Here is a 20,000-nt window from a genome sequence, read left to right as displayed (position 1 = left end):
ATATATATATATATATATATATATATATATATATATATATAAATATATATATATAAATATATATATATATATATATATATATATATATATATATATATATATATATATATATATATATATAAATCAACACTTGCACACTCTCTCTCACTGTGTTTATTGTCGTTCAGGTTCACGTTCTACGACGGGCCGCCCTTCGCCACAGGTCTGCCTCACTATGGTCATATTCTGGCGGGAACCATCAAGGACATCGTGACGCGATTCGCTCATCAGAACGGCTTCCACGTGGAGCGCCGCTTCGGCTGGGACTGCCACGGCCTGCCGGTGGTGAGAAAACACAAAAGATGATCTAAATTGCCTTAAAGAGCAGAGCAAATGGTGTCATACTGCAAATAAAGAAGAGTTTTTCTCCTGTTTCCAGTCCAAATATCTAAAAACTCAAAAATCAAGAAGCTTTTACCAGACAAGCAAAACATATCGTCTTGTTTTAAGGATAAACTCACTTAATTTGGACTCATTATTTCTGAAAACAAGACGATATCTTTTGCTTGTCTTGAAAATTCTTCCTGATTTAAGAACTTTAAGATATTTGGACTGTAAACAAGACAGAAAAGCATTTGTTTGCAGTGTACAGTGGTTTAATATTGTGTTGAGTCTTCTACAACTGGTTCAAATGTGTCTGGTAAAATAAGTAAAGTCTGTGGCTGTTGTTCTTCTTCAGGAGTATGAGATCGATAAATCTCTGAACATCAAAGGACCCGAGGATGTGATGAAGATGGGCATCGAGGAGTACAACAAACAGTGCCGGAGCATCGTCATGAGATATGCTGATGAGTGGGAGGTATGAGTGTGTGCGTCTGTGTGTGTGTGTGTTTGTGTTTGTTTGGTTTTTAACCTCTAAACTAAGAGTAAAATACAGTTATTGTAGTTTCTGAACACTGTTAGCATTAAGGGCTGCAATATTTAGTTTTTCTGGAGTATATGATGTGATATTGGCGGCACAGTGGCTCAGTGGTTAGCACTGTCACCTCACAGCAAGACGCTGGTTCGAGTCCCAGTTGTCGTTTCTGTGTGGTTTGCATGTTCTCCACGTGTTGGAGTGGGTTTCCTCTGGGTCCTAAGGTTTCCCCCACAGTCCAGACACATGCGCTATAGGGGAATTGATTGACTAAATTGGCCGTAGTGTATGTGTGTGTGTGAAATCTGAGTGTGTATGGGTGTTTCCCAGTACTGGGTTGCAGCTGGAAGGGCATCTGCTGTGTAAAACATATGTTTGTTAAGTTGGCGGTTCATTCCACTGTGGCGACCCCGGATTAATAAGGGACTAAGCCGAAAGAAAATGAATGAATGAACATGATGCGTCAGTCCATAGGGTTTTTGTCAGGGTAACGGATAACAGGATGCCAGATTTTGTCAAATTGCTCAGGTTTTCTTTTCAAACAGTACCTAACCCACTCCAAGCGTAACGTAGAAGTCCTTTCTTCAAGCCACTAATTCATTCATTTATTTTCCTTTCGGCTTAGTTCCTGTATTAATCAGGGGTTGCCACAGCGGAATGAACCGCCAACTTATCCAGCATATATTTTACGCAGCAGATGCTCTTCCAGCTGCAACCCATCACTGAGAAACACTTATACCCACTCATACACAGCGGACATTTTGGCGTACCCAATTCCCCTATAGCGCATGTGTTTGGATTGTGGGTGGAAACCGGAGACACATGCAAACATGGGGAGAACATGCAAACTCCACAAAGAAACGCCAACTGACCCAACTGAGGCTCAAACCAGCGACCTTCATGCTGTGAGGTGACATTGCTAGCCACTGCGCCACCGCGTCGCCCTCAAGCCACTAATTGTTATTTATTAATTATCATTACTGCAGAACTCGGTGAGGCGGATGGGGCGCTGGATTGACTTCAGGAACGACTATAAGACCCTCTACCCCTGGTTCATGGAGACTGTGTGGTGAGAGCTGCTTGAAACACACATACACACACACAAACACAAACAAACATGGCATACTGAGTAATGAGTATTTGTCTAATTTTGTGGATTTCCTGTCTCATCGGTTTCCCGTGCAGCACATGTGAGTTGCTATTGTAGCTACTGATGTTTAGAAGAAACTCATTTTATTATTCGAAACGGACTGTAACTACCCGTGCGTTTCAACGAAAATAATGCACACCCTCCAGCCAATCAGAGTTAAGAATTGTGTGTGTGTGTGTGTACGTGTTTTTGTGACATATCAGGACACAAATCTGTATATTGACATGGGTATGCAGGGCTCGAAATTAACTTTCTTACTTGGTAGCACTGGTGCTCCCAACCTGAAACATTTAGGAGCACCAGAAAAAATTTAGGAGCACCCACCAAAAATGTATGATATTGACAAGTTGTATATTAAGGGATTTATTGTATTTGACAATTGGGACTAACAAAACCCAGAAACAATTATCTAACTAATGCTGTGATGATTTAATATTTGTGCAATAATTCCAAAATTAATTTTGAATAATTATAAAATATTAATGATGACGATGATGACAATAATACTAACAATGAAGTATATTTCTCATCATCATGCTGCCTTAAATGTGCTTTAATGCAAGTTATCTGCTATATAAAGTCCTGCTGTTACTCTATGGAAAATAAATCGATGGTTTGCATCAAACACAAATGAAGCGTTGCAGTAAGAAATATTTATTTTGTACTGCTGTTTTTATATGCATATCAATTTAATAAATAGTAGCCTATTTCTGCTACAAAACAAACAAAATAATATAATAAATCATTCAATTCAATGCTGAAAGGTGCAAAGCAGTCATCAGTAATTAAATAGAAAAATAATATACACCTCAAGAAAGAACGGACAAAAGAAAGGAGAAAAAGTCTCACTTTTAAAAGTTTTGGTTTCGGTTCTTGTCGATTTAATGCTCAGCCTTGTTACGCGCTGAATTACCTTTTTCTGTGTTTGTGGAAAAGCATGCGAGTCAGCCGGCCCAATATGAGGGGGGCAGAGCAGGATTCTCCCAATAACCACCGACGCAATACTGTTCTTTGTTATAACCCGCATCAGTTTAAACGCAGTAAAGGCAAGCTTCTTTGGCGATGGTGTTTTAGTGGACATTTGCGCTGTTGCAGCCTGATCTCACGAGGAAACGTATAAAAAAGTTACGAATTGCCGTGAGATTGTCATTTGACAGCGGAAAGTCTTGAGTGATTGACAGCTAATATGAACCAATATAGCAGCAGGGAAGAGCTATTCAGCACGTTTTTAGGAAAAAAAAAAAAAAAAACAGGTCGCACTCCAACCTAAATATTCAGTCGCACGAATGCTCCCAATATATATTATGAGGTCGCATAGCTTAAAATTCGGGCGCATATGCGACCAAAATGGTCGCTATTTCGAGCCCTGGTATGACACAGGTATTACAAAAAGCAGGTAAAATATGGGGACATTGGTGACGTCCTCATTTCTCAGAAAGCTTATAAATCCCACAGGATGAGTTTAATCAGAGAGTAAAGCTGCACACAGTCTCCTGTGATGGTTGGGTTTAGGGGTAGGTGTGGGGTGAGGGCAATACAATATACAGTTTTTATAACGGTATAAAATGAATGGAAGCCTGTGTAATGTACCCACTTTTCACAAAAACAAATGTGTGTGTGTGTGTGTGTGTGTTCAGGTGGGTGTTTAAGCAGCTGTATGACAGTGGTCTGGTGTACCGCGGGGTGAAGGTGATGCCGTTCTCCACCGCCTGCAACACTCCGCTCTCCAACTTTGAGGCCAATCAGAACTACAAGGTAATGCTGTGTGTGTGTGTGTGTGTGTGCGCGTGTGTGTGTGTGTGTGTGAGATCATGTATGTGTTCATGTGTGTACTGTGTGTTAGTGAAAGATGTTGGTGTGTGTGAGAGAGAGATGTGTGTGTGTGTGTGTGTGTGTGTGTGTGATCATGTATGTGTTCATGTGTGTACTGTGTGTTAGTGAAAGATGTTGGTGTGTGTGAGAGAGAGAGAGATGTTCGTGTGTGTGTGTGTGTGTGTGTGTGTGTGTGTGTGTGTGTGTGTGTGTGTGTGTGTGTGTGTGTGTGTGTGTGTGTGTGAGATCATGTATGTGTTCATGTGTGTACTGTGTGTTAGTGAAAGATGTTGGTGTGTGTGTGTGAGAGAGAGATGTTGGTGTGTGTGTGTGTGTGTGTGTGTGTGTGTGTGAGATCATGTATGTGTTCATGTGTGTACTGTGTGTTAGTGAAAGATGTTGGTGTGTGTGTGAGAGAGAGAGATGTTCGTGTGTGTGTGTGTGTGTGTGTGTGTGAGATCATGTATGTGTTCATGTGTGTACTGTGTGTAAGTGAAAGATGTTGGTGTGTGTGTGTGTGTGTGTGTGTGTGTGTGTGTGTGTGTGTGTGTGTGTGTGTGAGATCATGTATGTGTTCATGTGTGTACTGTGTGTTAGTGAAAGATGTTGGTGTGTGTGTGAGAGAGAGATGTTCGTGTGTGTGTGTGTGTGTGAGATCATTTATGTGTTCATGTGTGTGCTGTGTGTTAGTGAAAGATGTTGGTGTGTGTGTGAGAGAGAGAGATGTTCGTGTGTGTGTGTGTGTGTGTGTGTGTGTGTGAGATCATGTATGTGTTCATGTGTGTACTGTGTGTTAATGAAAGATGTTGGTGTGTGTGTGTGAGAGAGAGATGTTCGTGTGTGTGTGTGTGTGTGTGTGTGTGTGTGTGTGAGATCATGTATGTGTTCATGTGTGTACTGTGTGTTAGTGAAAGATGTTGGTGTGTGTGTGAGAGAGAGAGATGTTTGTGTGTGTGTGTGTGTGTGTTGTTGTACTTTGTATGGGTGATGTTAATATGTATGTGTGTGTGTGTGCAGGATGTGCAGGACCCGTCAGTGATCGTCAATTTCCCTTTGCTGGAGGATCCGTCCGTCAGCTTGATCGCCTGGACCACCACACCCTGGACCCTCCCCAGCAACCTGGCACTCTGCGTCAACCCAGAGCTCATCTACGTCCGGGTCAAAGGTCAGCACAGTTACTTTACAAATACATTTATTCATTTTCCCCCTATTGCCATCATCAACTAGGCGAACAACAACAACGCAGCACAAATCCACACTGTTCTACTTCACATCTAAAACAAATCCATCAGTAACATTAATGCAAAATACAAAAAATAATGATAAAATAATAACAGTAATAATAAAAATACAAACACTAAAGCAGCGTGGAGTGAGTAAATGGCTGATTGTGTTGTCTTTCCACCATATATGTGTTTGTGACCCAGTTGTGAGCGTCCAGCAGGTGGCGCTGTGTGTGTTCAGCTGTTCTTCAGCTCTGCTTCTGCTGCAGGAGAGACTCGTGCTGAATACCAATGAAAATACAGCTTTATTAGCATGGCGTTTTGTTGCAGTATTGCCAGAGCTTTTCATGATGCATGCAATATTTAATAATAAAAATTAATATTTTCAAAGTAATGAACAAAAAATGTATAATAAAAATATGAATACAATTATTAATAAAAAATAATACAATTAATACATTAAAATTATATTAAATATAATAAATTATAAATTAAATATATTCTCTCTCTCTCACACACATATTGTTGTAAATAATTACGATTATTAGTACAAAATAAAATTAATCACTTATTAAATAAATAAATAAATAGACAAAAAAATAATAATAATAATAATAATAATAATAGCAAAATGTATACAATAAATGAAAAATAAGTTATTGGGGAAAAACTCTGTTCAGGGGTTTTCCGTCACATCTGAGTGTGTCTGTTATGACTCAGCTGATCTGTGCTCAACTTAAATCAATGTATTGCCAAAGCATTTCTGATGTTTACATAGATCATATGAAAAAGGTTTATGGTATTACAAACAAACAAAACCCATAATCAATAATGGTTATCAGTATATTTAACAATCAACATTTTAGGATAAAACAATAACAATACTCATGAATAATAAGTAACGATATGTTTAACAATCAGCATTTTAATCATTCATACAAATGTAGAAGCTGACATGATTTTTAGATTTCCATCATCATTCACATCATCATTCACATAATCACGAACCACATAATTATTGGATTTAATTACTTCAAAATAAAATTCAGCTCAGGATAACTTGGTTTCTGATTCTGGCACATGTATCTGTTAACTGAGTTATTTAAAAAACTAAATTAATACAAATGCCTTTTCCATCCATCCCAATCCATCCATCCATCCCAATTCATTCTATCCCAGTCCATCCTGCTCCATCCATCCATCCGTCCATCCATTCCATCCCAATTCATCCTAATCTATCCCAATCCATCCCAATCCATCCATCCATCTGTCCATTCCAATTCATCCCAATCATTCATCCATCCCATCCCAGTCCATCCCAATCCGTCCCTCAATCCCAATCCAATCCAATCATCCATCTATCCATCCATCTCAGTTCATCTACTCCAATCCTTCCCAATTTATCCATCTGTCCATCCCAGTCCATTCCAATCCATCCAAATCCCTCCCAATCTATCCATCCCAGTCCATCCATCCCAATCCCTCTCAATCAATCCCACTCCATCCATCCATCCATCCATCCATCCCAATCCTTCCCGATCCATCCATTCCAAGCCATCTGTCCATCCCAGTCCATCCCAATCCATCCAAATCCCTCCCAATCTATCCATCCCAGTCCATCCATCCCAATCCCTCTCAATCAATCCCACTCCATCCATCCATCCATCCATCCATCCCAATCCTTCCCGATCCATCCATTCCAAGCCATCTGTCCATCCCAGTCCATCCCAATCCATCCAAATCCCTCCCAATCTATCCATCCCAGTCCATCCATCCCAATCCCTCTCAATCAATCCCACTCCATCCATCCATCCATCCATCCATTCCTATCCTTCGCGATGCATCCATTCCAACCCATCTGTCCATCCCAGTCCATCCCAATCCATCCAAATCCCTCCCAATCCATCCATCTCATCCCAGTTCATCCATCCCAATCCCTCCCAATCCATCCATCCCATCCCAGTCAGTCCATCCCAGTCCACCCATTCCAATCCTTCCCAATTCATCCCAATCCATTAATCCATCCCAGTCCCTCTCAATCCATCAATCCATCCATCCCAATCCATTCCAGTCCCTCCCTATCCATCCCAATCCATCCATCCCAGTCCATCTTTCTCAATCCTTTCCAGTCCATCCTAATTCATCCCAATCCATCCATCCATTCATCCATCCAATCCATCCCATTCATCAAATCCTTCCCAATCCATCCATCCCATCCCATACGTTCCAGTCCATCTATCCCAATTCACGCCATCCCATCCATCCATCTATCCATTCATCCATCCAAATCATGTTTCGTATTTTTTGGATGGATGGAAGTATATATTAAAAAAATTACTCCCAACTAAATGTCATATAATCCAAAAAGCAAAACAAACTGGTCTCCAAAATGAGCTCTTCCTCTATAATTAAAGACACTTGCTTATTATTATATTGCACTCATTACATTCACACCTACAGCTTTAATGTTTGAGGCCGGTTTACATATTATGTTTTATTTTGCTCATAAAGACTGCATTGATTTGATCAAAACACAAATATTGCTGTGTGTTTGTCAGACAACAGCTCACAGAAGATCTACATCATGATGGAGGCCAGACTCGTCGCTCTCTTCAAGTCTGACTCTGAATACACCATTCTGGAGCGGTGAGTGCACACACACATGTACAGCGGGGACAATAAGGGTTTTGATGAGTGGTTTGTCCCAAAGTTTGCATAATCCTTCCCAATCCATCCATCCCAATCCTCCCCAATATAAAATAAATGTCAGGAAAGTGTGTGCGTGTGCTTTTTTTGTAAATGTGTGTGTGTGTGTGTGTGTGTATGTTAGAGTGAGAGTGTGTGTGGTGTCTTTTAATGTGTGTATGTTTGTGTGTTTGTGTGTGTGTGTGTTTTGTGACCGATTGTGGTGTGTGAAGTGTGTACTGAGCAGTATGTGTGTGCACGCGTTGAAGTGTGTGTGTGTGTGTGTGTGTGTATATGTATAATTGAGTGTGTGTCCTTTCAGAAGTGTTTTGTGACTGAGTGTGGTATAAGTGTCCACTGAGCATTGCATGTGTGTGTTTGTGCGTGCGTTGAAGCATGTCTATGAATGGTTGAGTAAGTGAGTGTGTAGTATAGTGTCCTCTGAGCTGTTTGTATCTGTTTTTTCGTCTGTGTGTGTGGTGTCTTTTAACCTATGTGTTATTTCTGTTTGTGTGTGTGTGTGTGTAGTGTCCTCTGAAAAGTGTGTGTGTGTGTGTGTGTGTGTGTAGTGTCCTCTGAGAAGTGTGTGTGTGTAGTGTCCTCTGAGCAGTGTGTGTGTGTTGTGTGTTTGTACATAGTATCCTTATAGCTGTGTGTGTGTGTGTGTGTGTGTGTGTGTGTGTGTGTGTGTGTGTGTGTGTGTGTGTGTGTGTGTGTGTGTGTGTGTGTGTGTGTGTGTGTGTGTGTGTGTGTGTGTTGTGTGCTGATAACAGTAAGCTGAGGTATTGTGGGATTAGTCCAGAGCTGAACTGCTATTATTGATTAATATCTCTGCTCTGCTGATTAATGTTCTTCAGCAGGAGACGCTGTGACTGGAAAGAGAAGTAGAGATGACTTCACTGCACTTACTGATCAAAACTATTCATTCATTCATTCATTCATTCATTCATTCATTCATTCGCACCATCTTGTCGCTTGATTAATTTATTTATTGAATCTTTCACTCCATTTATTCATTTGTGCCATTCACAACATTCATTCATTCTAACCACTTATTCATTCACTCACACCATTCAATCAATAATTTATGTATTCACTCATTCATTCACATATTCACACCATTAATTTGTTCAGTCATTTATTCATTAATTACTTCATTCATTTATTTACACTATTCATTTACATCGTTCATTCACTCACTCTGTTCACTCATTCATTCATTCATTAATTCACACCATTTAATCAATCGCTTGATTTATTCATTAAGTCAATAAATCATTCACACCATTCACTCATTAATTGATTAATTCATTCATTAATTCATTCATTCATTGAATTAAATCATTCACACTATTTATTCATTAATTCAAACCATTCATTCATTCATTCATTCACACACATTATTCATTTATTTATTAACGACATTCACATATTAATTTAATCCATTCAATCATTTAATATATTAAATTATTAATTAGTTTATTCATACTATTTATTTCTTCATTCATTTATTCACTCACTCTCTCACTCATTCACTCACTCTTGCACTCACTAGTTTAATCCATTGTCATTGAATCCATTGAGTTTGTTCGTTCGTTCGTTCGCTTCGCTCGCTCGCCCGCCTTCATTTCATTCCAGACCTGTAAAGCCTTGTTTACACAGACTTTTATCACTCGCAAGTATTATCAGTGTTTTTGACATATTTCGACATTCATGCCCAATCGAACTAAAAGACTTATGTATAAAGTGTTTGGAAATATTATACATTTTTGCATTAAAAACTATAGAAGCGTTTATGGCAGTAAACTCTAAACTGTTTTTGTCTGCATTGATCAGTCGCAGACCCTGCCATGTGTTTAAATTCTGAAAGGTCAAGGAGAGTTTGTTTTGATGCTCTCCTGTTTCACTTGCTTCAGTAATTCTCCGACCGCTGTGTTGTTGTAGTTCAATGTTGTTAAGGTGTGTTTTTTGTTTTATAGATTTCCTGGCAAGACTCTGAAGGGCAAAAAATACAAGCCTCTTTTCGAGTACTTCATCAAGGTAAATGTCCCTGCGGATTCATCATTCATATGCACTGGCCTGAGCGCAGACTGATCTTACTGCTACAATTAAATTACAACAGTAATTCTGTGGGTTCACAACAAACGCAAATATTACAGGCAAGCACTCCAGTAGATTACTTTAGATTGTTCAATTAGATTTCTCAAGATTACTCTAGATGGCTCAGTTAGATTACCCTAGGTTATTTAGATTACTTTCGATCGCTCCAGTAGATTACTCTAGATGGCACAATTACATTAAACTAGATTTCCCATATTACTCTAGATTGCTTTATTAGATTACTCTAGATTACTCAAATTACTCCAGTAGATTACTCTAGATCACCCAATTAGATCACCCAGTTAATTTACCGTGGATTATGCCAGTAGATTACTCTAGATGGCTCAATTAGATTACCTGGTTTGATTTCTCAAGATTGCTCCAGTAGATTACTCTAGATGGCTCAATTAGATCACTCAGTTAGACTACTGTAGATTACACCATTAGATTACTCTAGATGGCTGAATTAGATTATTCTAGATTACTCCAGTAGATTACTTGGTTAGATTTCTCAAGATAACTCCAGTAGATTACTCTAGATGGCTCAGTTAGATCACTCAGTTTGATTAATGTAAATTACACTAGCAGATTACTCTAGATTTCTCAATTAGATTACTCTAGAATTCTTCAGTAGATTACTCTAGACCGCTCAATTAGATCACCCAGTTATCTTACTGTAGATTATGCCAGTAGATTACTCTAACTCCAGTAGATTACTCTAGATGGCTTAATTAGATTACTCCGTTTGATTGCTGTGGATTAATCCAGTTGATTACTTTACGTGGCTAAATTAGATTACTCTGTTTGATTACTGTAGATTACTCCAGTAGATTACTCTAGATTGCTTGGTTGGATTACTCTAGATTGCATAGTTTGAGGTGACCAGACTCCACATTCATCTTCCTCCGTAACTTGTGACTATTGCGCACATTGTGATGTTGATGCTGATGTGATGTATTGTGTGTCTTTCTCAGTGTAAGGAGACCGGTGCCTTCTCGGTAGTGATGGATAATTATGTTCGTGATGATGACGGTACAGGAGTCGTCCATCAGGCCCCGTACTTCGGAGCTGTAAGTCACTTTTGCACTTGACATGCATTAAAGAGTTATCCAGAAATTGAAATTCTGTTATTAATTATCTGTAATACATAAATATAGTCTAAACATTAGTCTGAATACAACTGTAATCATACAAACTTATTTACTCATTATTTTTGTCCTCCTAATAGTTCATTATTTTAATTGGTACTCAAGAATACTCTGTGAGATTACTGTAAGCTATTCAATTAAATCACTTTAGATTACTCAGTTAGAATACTCTGTTTGATTACTCTAGATTAATCAGATAGATTACTCCGTGAGATTACTGTAACCTTTTAAATTAAATCACTCTAGATTACTCTATTAGATTACTGTAGTTTACTCCATTAAATCACTCCTAATTACTCAATTAGATTACTCTAAATTGCTCAGTCTGATTACTTTAGATTACTTGATTGGATTACTTAAGATTACTCTGTTATATTCCTGTAGATTACTCAATTAAATCACTCTAGATTACTCAATTAGATTACTTTAAATTGCACAGTTTGATTACTCTAGATTACTTGATTAGATTACTCTATTAAATTACTTTACATTACTCAATTAAATCACTCTAGATTACTCTATGAGATTACTGTAAACTTTTCAATTAAATCACTAGATTTCTTGATTAGATTACTGTAGACTACTCAATTAAATCACTCTAGATTACTCAGTAAGATTACTCTGTGATATTACTGTAAACTTTTCAATTAATTCACATGATTACTTGATTAAATTACTCTGTTGGATTACTGTGGAATATTCAGGTAATCACTCTGGATTACTCAATTAGATTACTCTAAATTGCTCAGTTTGATTACTCTAGATTACTCCAATTACTCTAGATTACTCAGTGATATTACTGTAAACTATTCAATTAAATCACTTTAGATTAGAATATTTGATATTACTCTGTTATATTGCTGTAGTGTAATTATATTATATTTCAGATTACACTCTTGGAATACTCTAGATTACACAATTAAATCTCTGTAGATTACTCTAGATTATTATATTACTGTAGATTACTCAAATGAATCACTCTAGATTACCTAATTAAATTTGATTAATTACTGCTTTAGATCACTCTTTGATTTAGATTACGCTATATTACTCTCTTAGATTGCTGTAGATTACACAATTAAATCACTATAGATTAATCTAGATTACCTAATCAGATTACTCTAGATTACTGTTATATTATTGTAGATTCCTCAGTTAAACGACTCTAGATGGTCCAATTGGATTGCATTAAATTGTTCTGTTTGATTACTCTAGATTAAGGGCTGTTTTAGATTACTCACGATTACTTGATTAGATTACTTTAGATTACTCTTTAATTACTCTAGATTACTCAAGTAAATCCCTGTAGAGTATTCTAGTTTACTCTTGATTACTTGATTAGATTACTCTAGATTGCTTGGTTAGATTACTTTAGAATGCTCAATTTGATTATTCTAGATTGCTTGTTTAGATTACTAGATCACTCTTAATTAGATTACCCTAGGTTAATCGTAAGATGGTTTTGCCCATTCTTTGGTGTTCAACAGAACTGCAAAGTGAAACCAAATTATTTGTTGCATTTATAAGAAAACAGCACACATGAAGAGCAGAAGACGTTCTTGAGCGACTGAAGAAAGTTTGGAGGTCATTAAAAACAGCCCGAAGCCCAGCTGAAGCGCTTTATTAAAAACAGTGTCAGGAAGAAGCTTCAGGTCAGGAGCTCAGATATCAGACGTGAGCTGGAGTTTGCCTGAAGGCCCGAGCATCTGATGAAACTCTGCTCTTCTTCTTCTTTTTGTGCTGGATGTTTTAATGCAGTGAAGGACAAACTGAGCATGCTCAATTTCCACAGTCCTACAGAAACACACAAAGACAAGACAGGATTTAATACTGGGTCATTTCAGGGCTGCTTGATTATGCAGTATGGTCAATATTGTAATCACGATTATTTAAAACGATTATAAGGGGGCATATTCATGTATATATATATTTATTTATATTTATAGATAATAATAATAATAATAATAATAATAATAATGATAATAATAATAATGATAATAAAAATAATTAATATTATTTTTATTTATTTATTATTATATATTTTATTATTTTTTTTATTTATTTTTATTTTATTTTATTTTATTTTATAAATTTCAGCGTGTGTTGATCTTTTCAGTGTGTGTTGTTCCGTTCCGTGTGTGTTGATCTTTATTGTGTGTTGATCTGTTTAGTCTGTGTTGATCTTCAGTGTGTGCTTGTGTGTCTGCAGGATGATTATCGTGTGTGTATGGAGTATGACATCATCCAGAGAGACTCCGCCCCCATCTGCCCGGTCGACCCATCTGGCATATTCACTCCGGAGGTCACACACTTCGCCGGACAGTATGTGAAGGTACTCACTTGTTCACTTCTCTGAGAAGCACTGCACACTATTGAGACGTCATAAAGGTACAGTGACCTAATAATCACAATCATGTTTATGACAGATTTATGACAATAGCCCCTTTCACACATACAGACTTTCTTGTCTGTATCTCCAAGCACTAACACATGCTCACAATTATCAATCTACAGAAAAGATGAGGGTGAGTTGTTTTGTCTTTTGAAGAAAGTCTCTCTGTGGAGCCGAATGCACAGACGATGGTGTATTTCCAATGCTGTGACATTGAGGTGTGATTGGGTGACAGAGGCATTGTGGGATTGCTGATGTCAGCAGTTCAGGCTGGTGCCAGAGAAACGTTCATCATAGTTCTGCTCTGTCATGGTGTGTTTTGACACTTCTCTTTGCAGAATCACTCATTACGGCTCACTGCTGTCTGTAATGCCGAGACACTGGAGTTTGTTTACTAGGGATGCATTGATGTGGATTTTTTGGAGCGAGACCGATTTCCCTGGAGATTTTCAGGCTGATAGCTGATATATGGGCCAACAAATATAAACATTACATTTTCTCAATTATTTTTGCATGACTTTTAGCTGATTTATGGGCAGATAAATATAAATAAATTTTTTCAGACATGATTTACAGCCAAATCTATCAGGCCGATTAAATCTATCGTTTAGTTCAAAATGTTTTGCATGATTTTTATCTTTTGTTGGTTCATTTTATGTTAATTGTAATTTTTTGTTATTTATTAATTGATATAAATGTATTATTAATTAATAAAAATTTATAAATGCATTTATTATTTTTATTAAATCAATAATTCATTCATTTATCTCACTTAATAAATCCAGAATCAACTTTTTTACAGAGAAAATATGCACATTATTTTTAATAATCACATTTCATCATAATCATATTTATTACAGTGTGCCTCATGCCAAGAATTGCCAATCAAAAATATCTTTATCAATCAATCAATCATTCATTTTCTTGTCGGTTTAGCAACAGCGGAATGAACCGCCAACTTATCCAGCACGTTTTTACGCATCTCTGGGAAACATCCACACACACTCATTCACACACACACTCATACACTATGGACAATTTATCCTACCCAAATCACCTGTACCACATGTGTTTGGACTGTGGGGGAAACCGGAGCACCCGGAGGAAACCCACGCCAACACAGGGAGAACATGCAAACTCCACACAGAAACACCAACTGAGCCGAGGATCGAACCAGCGACCTTCTTGTTGTGAGACAACAACACTACCTACTGCGCCATTGCGTCGCCAAAATGTTTTTATATTAACAATAAAGATTCTTGACATCCTCAGTATAGTGTGTGTGTGTGTGTGTGTGTGTGTGTGTGTGTGTGTGTGTACGTGTTTTTGTGACATATCAGGACACAAATCTGTATAATGGCATGGGTATGACAGGTATTACAAACAGGAGGTGAAATATGAGGACATTGGTGACGTCCTCGTTTCTCTAAATGCTTATAAATCCTACAGAATGAGTTTAATCAGAGAGTAAAGCTGGACACAGTCTCCTGTGATGGTTGGGTTTAGGGGTGGGGTGAGGGCAATACAATATACGGTTTGGACAGTATAAAATGAATGGAAACCTATGTAATGTACCCACTTCTCACAAAAACAAACATGTGTGTGTGTTAATGATAAATGAGTGTGTGAACACTGCAGTGGTGTAAAGTTTTCAGACTGCCTTCATGAGGTTGTGCGGGTTAAGAAAAGGTTCCTGAAATCGATTCTGCATAAAACAGGAGCCAATTGAGCTCCAAGGACAAACGGAGTGACCGAGCGGACGCTTTCCATTAAAGAGAATTAGCATTAGAGTTCTGCAGAGAGACGGCAATGCGGAGAGAGGAAGAGAATAAGCAGCAGCAGGGAAGTGTGTGTCTGTCTGCGTGCATGTGTGTGTGAATCTGCAGCTGTAGATGGATCAGCTTTGAGCTCTTGATCAGTAAAGAGCAATAAGCAGGATTCAGTGTTCATGAGAATCTCCAAACTGCTGGAGCTGTGCTTAATCTTACACTGGAAGGATTTCAGAACACCTACATGATCATCAAGTGCCTCTTTCTTTCCTTCCTTCCTTCCTTCCTCCCCTCATTCCTTCCTTATTTTTTTCCTTTCTTCCTTCCATTTTTTTCCTCCTTTCTTTCCTCCCCACCTTCCTTCCTTTACCCTCCTCATTTTCTTCCTTCTTTCTTTTTTCTCCTACTTTTCTTTCTTAATTTCCTTTCTTCCTTGTCTTCCTTTTTTCCTTTCCTTCCTTCCTTTTATCCATTTCCCTTCACCTTTTCTTTCTTTATTCCTTTCTTCTGTCTTTTTCCTCCTCATTTTTCCTTCTTTCTTTCCTCCCCACCTTCCTTCATTCCTTCCTTCATTTTATCCTTCCCTCCTTTTTTCCTTCCTTCTTTCATTTCCTTTCCTTTCTCTCTTCCTCTCTTCCTTCCTTCCATTTTCCTCATTTTCCTTCCTTCCTTACTTCCATTTTCCTCCTCCTTTTCTTCCTTCCAACCTTCATTTGTTTTTCCTTCCCTCCTTCCTTCCTTCCTTCCTTCCTTCCTTCCTTCCTTCCTTCCTTCCTTCCTTCTTTCCTCTTCCTCCTCTCCTTCCTTTTCGTTTTTTTCCTTTCCTCTTTCTTTTTTCCCTTCCTTTTTTCCTTCCATCCTTGGCCCTTCCTTCCTACCTTTCTTCCATTTTCCTTCTCCTTCTTCCACTCTTCCTTCATTTTTTCCTTCCACCTTTCCTTCATTCCTTCATCTCTTTTCTTTTTCTTCTTTCCTTCCTTTGATCCTTCTTTCCTTCCTTCATTTCATTTCCTTCTTCCTCTTCTTTCTTTCCTCCTTCGTTACTTTCTTCATTTCCTTTTTTGCCTCTTCCTTCCTTCATTTCCTTCCTCTTCTTTCTTTCCTCCTTCGTTATTTCCTTCATTTCCTTTTTTGCCTCTTCCTTCCTTCCTTCCTTCCTTCTTTCCTTCCTCTTCCTCTTCTTTCTTTCTTCCTTCGTTACTTCCTTCATTTCCTTTTTTTGCCTTTTCCTTCTTTCCTTCCTTCCTTCATTTCCTTTCCTTTCCTTTCCTTCCTCTTCTTTCTTTCCTCCTTCGTTATTTCCTTCATTTCCTTTTTTGCCTCTTCCTTCCTTCCTTCCTTCCTCTTCCTCTTCTTTCTTTCCTCCTTCGTTACTTCCTTCATTTCCTTTTTTTGCCTTTTCCTTCCTTCCTTCCTTCATTTCCTTTCCTTCCTCTTCTTTCTTTCCTCCTTCGTTATTTCCTTCATTTCCTTTTTTGCCTCTTCCTTCCTTCCTTCCTTCCTTCTTTCCTTCCTTCTTTCCTTCCTTCATTTCCTTCCTTCCTTCCTTCCTTCCTTCCTCCCTTTCTCCCTCTCTTCCTCTCTAAGAGTGTTTGGCACAGGTCAGCCAGTGGATGTGCAGTCAGTGTTGTGGGGTCATGGAGGAACACAGAGCGCACAGCTCAGTCTGCAGTATAGTCTGAGCTTCTCCATCAGTGTCTGCATCAGGGCTTCAGTCCAGCTCTGCTTTAATTCTCTGCACGCTCTCTGACATTCTGCTCTACTGTCCTCTGTGTTTTCCAGGATGCAGACAAAAACATCATCAAGTGGCTGAAGGAGAACGGACGTCTGGTGAGCGCCAGCTCCTTCAAGCACAGCTACCCGTTCTGCTGGAGGTGAGAGACGTACTGCACACTCTGATGATGACTGTACACCTCATTTGTGTCTAATCATTGGTAGAGGTGTTCAGGATTATTGTATGTGACCGTGGTCAGATAACATTTCCCAGAACACCCTGTTTTAACATTTAAAATCTTGAATGGACAGTATGCACAGCTAGTGTTCTTCTTTACAGCATCAATGCTGTCAAAAGAGGAAAAATTAAGAGTAACACACATATACATTTATTTCCATTTTTATTTTTATTTTATTTTTTAGTCATTTCTTTTGCAATATTAATAAAAAAATAATATTATAAAAAATAAATAATAAATAATAATATAATAAAAATATCAATAATATTAAATTAATAAATATTAAATCAATAAAGTCTATAATGCATCATTTATGCAACTATTTTGTAAGGCCAGTGTTTAGTCAGTAGCATATCCTGAATATTGCAGTGTTTGATTAGCATTCGGTGCTCATGATGAACCTGCTGCTTCAGCTCCTCATGTGTTCACAGAGGTCACAGTGGTGCCTCATTAATATACACACACACACACACACATACACACACGCACATACGCGCACACAAACACACACACTTGCTGACGCCATCAATAAATCACTCTCAGGAGTGCAGACAGAGGAGCATTATAGGTGTTGAAGATGTTTGTCAGTGGGAATGCATCGCTGCTATTGACAGTCGATCCGCTGAGAATCAGAATGAGAACATGAGGTCAAACATGATCTTTATCTGATATCAAGAACTTCAGGATCTGTGTGAATCTGAAAACACTGGACCAAGAGTCAAACTTTTTTAAATGATCCAGTCAGAGTGTGAGTCTTCAGTTAATGACTCAATGATTCAGATGATCCAGTCAGAGTGCGAATCTTAAGTTAATGATTCACTGATTCAGATGATCCATTCAGAGTGCGATTCTTTAGTTAATCACAAACTGATTCAAATGATCCAGTCAAGGTGCGAATCTTCAGTTATTGACTCACTGATTCAATCATCCAGTCGGAGTGTTAGTCTTCAGTTAATGACTCACTGATTCAATCATCCTGTCGGAGTGTGAGTCTTCAGTTAATGACTCACTGATTCAAATGATCCAGTCAAGGTGCGAATCTTCAGTTAATGACTCACTGATTTAATCATCCAGTCGGAGTGCGAGTCTTCAGTTAATGACTCACTGATTCAATCATCCAGTCGGAGTGCGAGTCTTCAGTTAATGACTCACTGATTCAATCATCCAGTCGGAGTGTGAGTCTTCAGTTAATGACTCACTGATTTAATCATCCAGTCGGAGTGTGAATCTTCAGTTAATGACTCACTGATTCAAATGTTCCAGTCGGAATGTGAATCTTCAGGTAATGACTCACTGATTCAAATGGTCACTAGGGGTCGGCATACTAGAGGTTTCCATGACAATCTTACATTTTGTCATCTGGCACAGTTAGTCCTGCCATGTGATGATATCATAAGTAATTTAATGTTTCAGATGTTTAAATATTGAACAACTCGTTGGTTTGCAGGTCGGACACGCCGCTGATCTACAAAGCAGTGCCCAGCTGGTTTATAAGGGTGGAGCACATGGTGGAGAAACTTCTGGACAACAACAGCAAGTGCTACTGGTACTGAGAATGTGTGTGTGTGTGTGTGTGTGTGTGTGTGTGTGTGTGCTGCATGTTGATCAGATGCACATGCTTACAGCTCCTCTATAATCCGTCATCAGATTTGGGTTGGTCTTTTGTCATACATTGTAATAGGCTATTCAGACCCTTGATGAAGTGTGATATGGTGATCTGCAAAGTAAGAGCTCGTCTTCGTTTCTCAGATGTGGTTTTAAAGTCTGTTGTGTTGGTTCTTAATGGTGCAGTAGGTAAGTTTGACACCCAGTGGTTGAACTAGGTATTGCACTTATGGATCAAAACAAAGGCAATCGCAGGTTGCCAGATTGAAGGCAGAATCAAATGATTTAAACCATGTTCTAAATAAGCTGCTTTTATTAAGAACACGGTTTAAATCATTCGCTCCTGCCCTCAATCTGGCAACCTGCGATTGATTTTGTTTTGATCCCAATCATTGATGAAAATGATCCAGTCAGAATGGGATTTTTCAGTTAATGACCCACTGATTCAGATGATCCAGTCAGAGTGTGAGACTTCAGTTAATGACTCACTGATTCAAATGATCCAGTCAGAGTGCGAGTCTTCAGTTAATGACTCACTGATTCAAATGATCCAGTCAGAGTGTGAGTCTTCAGTAAATGACTCACTGATTCAAATGATCCAGTCAGAATGTGAGTCTTCAGTTAATGACTCACTGATTCAGATGATCCAGCCAGAGTGCGAGTCTCCAGTTAATGACTCACTGATTCAAATGATCCAGTCAGAGTGTGAGTCTTCAGTAAACGACTCACTGATTCAAATGATCCAGTCAGAGTGTGAGTCTTCAGTAAATGACTCACTGATTCAAATGATCCAGTCAGAGTGTGTGTCTTCAGTTAAGGACTCAGTGCTTATCTTTAATCAGGTTATATGTTAAATTCAGTCGATTATCAGTCCTATCTTGCTTTAATCTCACCACGTCTGCATGTTAACAGTCTTCATGCATTTCTTCCGTTGGCTGAGATGATGTCCAGCTCATCACGCTGCCCTTAAATCCTACATTTAGTTCAGAGATGAGCACATAAGAGAAGGGAGAAATCATTAAATTGATGTATTGGGTGTCGAGATGGAGCTTAAATAGAAATGCCTCTTCCCGATGAGAATTGATGAAGTCTGTGATGTTCTGCTGTGTCTGGAGGAGGCCCACGAGCACAGTTAACCTTCCTGCGCTCAAGGGTGCGTTATTTTAAGTTATTAGTTCAGTTTTTCTTTGCCAAGAAAAAGGCATAATATTAATAATAATAATAACAATAGTAGTAATAATATTAATAATAATTATACAAGAAATAATA

At 38.4% G+C, this 20,000-nt stretch overlaps 1 protein-coding gene across 2 annotated transcripts in view; it reads left to right on the top strand.

The window, feature by feature from the left end:
- The window catches only part of iars1 (isoleucyl-tRNA synthetase 1), a 57,855-nt gene that overhangs the window by 3,866 nt on the left and 33,989 nt on the right, over positions 1 to 20,000 (top strand). The window contains 11 exon segments of one of the 2 annotated variants that reach the window (NM_199896.3): positions 168 to 324; positions 719 to 838; positions 1,882 to 1,964; positions 3,683 to 3,800; positions 4,875 to 5,022; positions 7,639 to 7,726; positions 9,745 to 9,805; positions 10,840 to 10,935; positions 13,223 to 13,345; positions 16,957 to 17,048; positions 18,574 to 18,672. In NM_199896.3, coding sequence (NP_956190.3) covers positions 168 to 324; positions 719 to 838; positions 1,882 to 1,964; positions 3,683 to 3,800; positions 4,875 to 5,022; positions 7,639 to 7,726; positions 9,745 to 9,805; positions 10,840 to 10,935; positions 13,223 to 13,345; positions 16,957 to 17,048; positions 18,574 to 18,672 — 1,185 coding nt within the window. 2 annotated transcript variants of the gene reach the window in all.

This window comes from Danio rerio, chromosome 11, assembly GCF_052040795.2.
Source record: "Danio rerio strain M-AB ecotype USA chromosome 11, GRCz13ab, whole genome shotgun sequence".
NCBI lineage: Eukaryota > Metazoa > Chordata > Actinopteri > Cypriniformes > Danionidae > Danio > Danio rerio.
The sequence above is the reverse complement of the archived record's forward strand: the minus strand, read 5'-3'. Positions and strand labels throughout refer to the sequence as shown.